At 47.5% G+C, this 5,060-nt stretch overlaps 1 protein-coding gene across 4 annotated transcripts; it reads left to right on the forward strand.

The window, feature by feature from the left end:
• The first annotated feature begins 1,408 nt into the window (after positions 1-1,408).
• On the forward strand, positions 1,409-4,576 carry LOC147887901 (putative glycosyltransferase At5g25310). 4 transcript variants are annotated; one of them, XM_087393534.1, is made up of 5 exons: positions 1,409-2,253; positions 2,362-2,489; positions 2,638-2,850; positions 2,944-2,986; positions 3,172-4,576. In XM_087393534.1, the coding sequence occupies exons 1-5, from the start codon at positions 1,501-1,503 to the stop codon at positions 3,853-3,855; spliced, it is 1,821 nt and encodes a 606-aa protein (XP_087249660.1). In that variant the 5' UTR covers positions 1,409-1,500; the 3' UTR covers positions 3,856-4,576. The 4 variants fall into 4 exon arrangements, with proteins under 4 accessions (XP_087249660.1, XP_087249662.1, XP_087249659.1 ...); XM_087393536.1 differs by having other exon boundaries at positions 2,944-3,053; positions 3,172-3,742; XM_087393533.1 differs by having other exon boundaries at positions 1,410-2,253; positions 2,638-2,986.
• The last annotated feature ends 484 nt before the right edge of the window (positions 4,577-5,060 follow it).

A 5,060-nucleotide genomic window follows, 5' to 3' on the forward strand; every position in this document is an offset into this window, starting at 1 on the left:
TTATGCAATGTGAGGTTCATGTGAATAGGTTATTCCATGGAATGATGCTCTCAATCATGGTTCAGGGTTTCACAAGATGAGTGAGTGTAGAAAAAAATAGACAAATGAGAGACCTAGCCACCTCCCTAACAATTGCAATAGGACATACGTGCAAGCTTTGTGTACACAAAGATGCCTTACACATGCAATAGGACATATTGCAACCTTTATGGAGGGAGTTGCATGCAAAGATGCCACTAATCTATGCTTAGGGATAAACCAAACCCTAGAAGGAAGGGAAAACAAGGTGGCAAAACCCTTATAATCTCCCAAAGTCTCCAAACAATATCCTCCATTATTTAGTAAGGCGAGAAGAGCCATATTCAACCTTAAGTATAGGTCACCTAGGCCTTGACTCCAAAAAACCAACCTACTTTCCATAGTCCCTTAGCAAGGTCATAAAGGTGGGTTGGTGGTTCAGTATACACTTTATAAAGTGCTTCTCTCTGTAGCCAGGAGTCTTTTTGTTTAAAACAAGTGACTATTCATTCTTTCTCAGAAGTCAAAGTTAATAAGAGAGCATGCCAACAATTAGGTTAGGATTGTTATGGCCATAGATTGCATGTCACAATGTGACTTGGAAACTATGGAAGCGTTACTAGTGCAATGTGTTTGAGAAGGCTAGGAAGGATCATGGGTAATGGCCATTCCCTAGTGTTGTTCTAGTTTTTTTTTTGGTTCTAGTGTTGTTCTAGTTGTTGCTTCATCATCATCATCTTATGCTTTGTCAACGCCTATGGCTAGCAAGAATCTTAATTGTGACCATCCAATCTAGATATTTTTGTAATGGTCAAAAGTAGATTGCACAATGACTGGCTACTTTATGACATGTATCTGACACCATTCGCACCTGCATTATTGCCACACATGCCCACCAATTTTGGACTTGCCAATAGCTAGGAATCGATGGTTGGGAATTTGTGTCTCGTATCAAGGAATTGGCTCTGGGAGACAATTCCCAAGAGGAAATCGGGGCCACCTAGCGAGACGATCAGCCGGTGGTTGGGAGCCGACTGCCTAGGTGTTCGATCGAGATTGGCGACCGGCCGAATTCTTGGTCGTCGATGGCGGAGCTAGGAGCAAGGCGTGGTTGGGCGACAACACAGCAACTTCGCGCGACAAAGTAGAGTGTGAGTCAGCGCAGTTTCGTAGGTGGAGGAGGTGCTACTGGTAACAAGGTTCGCATTGTAATTTTGCAAGTCAAAATGTGGCAAACGCATTGGTCCAGATCGAGTTTCCCGTGTGACCAACGCCGTCAGGGCAGCTGGTGGTGCCTGGGTGGTGAAGGTGGCTTGTGAGAATGTGGAATTGGGTGTGGTAAGGATGCGAGGGGTCAAAATGGGAATCTGTTCGAGGGGGGAAAGTGCGACCCGATGGCAATTCCGGAGCTGCGTCGTCTTCACCAAGCTTTTCCTGTTGTATGAATTTTCCTGTTGTGTGTGTGAAGTTTCTGAGGAAGGGATGCTTGTGCCATGGAGGTCTGCTTGCGAATGGCGTGCCTTGGCAAAGAGCTTGCCTGCCCTCGCTCTCTTCTTCCTCCTCGCCCTCCTCTACCTCTCCTGCTCCTCCTCCTCCTCTTGCAACTCCTCCACCTTCGCCTTCACCAATTTTACCACACCTCTCTCCTTCCTTCCCACCTCTACACACCACTCGTTGCAATTTTCCTTTCCGCAGAATCCCTCGCTGCAGCGCCCTGCCCATCGCGATGATCGGCCTCGACTCGCTATCCAAGACGCTGGCACTCATCTTCCCACGCCATTTCCGGCAGACGATGAGCGGGATTTCGCTTTTGGAGAGCCTGCGGGGGAGGCGAGATCGTCTGCCGGAAATTTCGCTTCTGGAGAGCCTGGGGAGGCGAGCACAGTCCGGATCCCGCCGGATATAAGCATCGCACCACCCTCGTTGCGTAATTTTGGTACTCCTGATGGGAGGTTTGAACGGGCAGACGATGGCTATGGCGGACACCAGAGTGGTTGGAATTCGACGGATCTTTACGAAGACCGTGAGCAGGAAGCAACAGAGTTGCAAATTCAGAGGAAGCATCGCGACGGAAGCGATACGAATGGCACTTTGCCATGGAATTTCAACATGAGCTCGGTCGAGAATTCCACTGTTACCCCAGAGGAATTTCCGGCTACAGCGCCAAAAACCTCAATTGGCCCTTCCCAGAAATCGCAAAGTGACCATGAAAGCACTGCGAATCGTTCCTCCGAGGTAAGCATTGCGTGCCTCCCAATTGATCTTTGTTTGCGATGAAGCTTGATTGGAGAAATGCTACCTGGCGAATTTCGTCCGTGCTAAAATTCAGCAGGCTGTGTGCAGAAGCCAGGATGGGTTCTCAGTTTGGAGCAAGACCTCTCGACAGCAAAGCAGGCCATCGCAACCGCTCCTGTTTCTACCAGCGGAGACCTTCACGCACCCCTCTACCACAACGTCTCAGTCTTCAAGAAGTAAGCCCTGGCTTGCAGTTGTTTCTTGCGACAAAATTCACAGAATTTTCTTACGACGATGCATCATATAACGGACTTTTGCACAAGAAATCCGTCGCTGGATCATACGAAGAATTTCTGCTAAGTTTTCTGATGGTTTGTAGCGCAGGAGCTACGAATTGATGGAGCAACTGTTCCGAATTTACATCTACGGGGAAGGTGCCCCTCCTCTCGTCCACACTGGTCCGACTGTCGGAATCTATGCATCAGAAGGGCGCTTCATCGATTATTTACAGCGTAATCGGCGATTTGTGGTGAAAGATCCGACCAAGGCTCAAATGTTCTTCTTGCCCTACAGTGTGGCAAACATGGTGATTCAACTGTATGTGCCAGATTCACACACGATGCTTCCCATCACCACGTTCATCACAGACTACGTGAATTTGATCGCCTCAAAGCACCCCTTTTGGAACAGGACGCGCGGAGCAGATCACTTCTTCGTCTCCTGCCATGACTGGGCAAGTTTGCTGGGCTCTATCGCTTCAATTCTAGCCATTCTTCAATCGGGATGCTTGCCGCGATCGGGCAAGTCCCCAATTTCGCTCGCATGTCGCAATCTACTGATCGCTACCTTCAATTGTAGCCATTCTTCCAGCTTTGATGCGTTGAAACTTGATCTGATTATGTGAGGAATCGTGTGCAGGGGCCGGCAACAGCACGGGGTCACCCAGAACTTCGCAACAACAGTGTCAAAGTGGTTTGCAACGCAGATCTTACCGAAGAATTCGTCGTGGAGAAAGACGTCTCCTTGCCGGAAATCTATTTGCATGGCGTCAAGCCGCCCAATCGCCTGGGAGGGCCTCCGCCTCGCAAACGCCCATTCCTCGCCTTCTTCGCAGGCCAGATGCACGGCAGGCTGAGGCCAATCTTGCTCCACCACTGGAAGAACAAGGACCCAGACATGAAGATATACGAGGAGCTACCAGCAAACATTGCCAGAAAAACATCTTACATCAGGCACCTGAAGATGAGCAAATACTGCATTTGTGCGATGGGATACGAGGTGAACAGCCCCAGGATTGTGGAAGCCATCTACTACGATTGTGTGCCAGTGATCATTGCTGACAATTTCGTGCTACCTTTCGGGGATGTGCTGAATTGGGAGGCATTCTCTGTGGTGATGGAGGAGAAGGAGGTGCCACAATTGAAGCAAGTATTGCTCAACATCTCTACAGAGAGGTATCGCTCCATGCAAGCCAGGCTGCAGCATGTGAGGCAGCACTTTGTGTGGCACAACGTGCCATCCAAGTATGATGCCTTCCACATGATTCTCCACTCGCTATGGCTCGGGAGGCTTGCATCTTTGGCTCCCTCTTTGAGTGAGTGAGAGAGTGCTTCACTCAGTGTTGGTTGCTTGTAGCCTTCTGTTCAGCGTTGGTTGCCTGTCTCTCTTGCTTCTTTGCCTCCCTCTTTGGGTGAGTAACAGAGTGATGCTTCTTTGCCTCCCTTAAGAGTGACTTATGCATCCTTCACTCAGTGTTGGTTGCTTGTTTAGCCCTCTGTTCAGTGTGGGTTGCCTCCCTCTTTGAGTGACTGGGTGAGTGATGTTTCTTTACCTCCCTCATTTTGAGTGAATGAGAGAGTCATGCATCCTTCACTACGTGTTGGTTGCTTGTGTAGCCCTCGGATCACCCCTCTGGCTGCTCGGGATTGAGTAATTGCGTCTCTTTCTCAATGTGCCGGTTGCTGTGATAGGAGTATCCGCACTCAAAACAAAAAGTATCCCTCTGTTCTATATCGGTTGAGTAAGTACCTTGTTCAGCTTGGCATACATCCTGCTGAAGTCAAATGGCAGACGTACATGATACTGTTTTGAGGCTAGGTTGCCTAGTCTCTGGGTGTTTGGTGTTTTTGGCCTGCACGTCATGTGTCATCTCGCTTTCTCACTCTCTCTTCTCACATGGTAGCAGAGCTGATATCTCTTACAAACACACTCAAGCACAGCACAAGGGGCGAGGTAGGATACACAGAAATTTGTCTCCAAATATATGGCAAGGACATTTTTTAAAAGCTTTTATACATGTCTTGAAAGGCACTTGTGTTCCTTATATTTTTTCTAATTTCAGTATCATTGTATTGTATGTTATCTAGTTTCAAAGCTTTTTGAATAGCCAAAGAGACGTGGCAAATCCAAAATCAAACGCTGGAGCTCTTCATGCTACTCCAAGAGCTATTGTTATCTCTCAGCAAGTGAAGATCTTCCATACTTGGTTTACAAATTGATACTTGATTTTAATTGTTTTGTAGTAGCCAAGAGGCTTTTTGCGTGTTAATACACGCCAATTTATATCCCTAACGAATAGATGGTTCATTTAATTCAATCTTCATGTGAAGTGAGTTCACATGAGGTTTGCATGGATACACACTCAATATCCACATGCAATTTACCTTACTTGCTACCATACCAACTAGTAAAGAGGGGTTCTAGCTTGGTCTTTTTATGGGGAGCAATTGGGAGCTTACCACAAAAACTCTTCTAAGCGATTATGTTGAAGTGAGTAAAAGCAAATGACACTTTTAATGCTAGGGCAA

Source organism: Dipteris shenzhenensis, chromosome 22, assembly GCF_047967505.1.
Source record: "Dipteris shenzhenensis isolate YYH24624 ecotype China chromosome 22, Dip_SZ_1.0, whole genome shotgun sequence".
Taxonomy (NCBI): domain Eukaryota; kingdom Viridiplantae; phylum Streptophyta; class Polypodiopsida; order Gleicheniales; family Dipteridaceae; genus Dipteris; species Dipteris shenzhenensis.

Excerpts from the sequence above, each read along its gene's own strand:
- LOC147887901 (XM_087393533.1), top strand. The coding sequence starts at position 1,501 with ATGCTTGTGCCATGGAGGTCTGCTTGCGAATGGCGTGCCTTGGCAAAG. Across the intron at positions 2,254-2,361 it reads CTGCGAATCGTTCCTCCGAG|AAGCCAGGATGGGTTCTCAG; the intron begins GTAAGCATTGCG and ends GGCTGTGTGCAG. Across the intron at positions 2,490-2,637 it reads AACGTCTCAGTCTTCAAGAA|GAGCTACGAATTGATGGAGC; the intron begins GTAAGCCCTGGC and ends TTTGTAGCGCAG.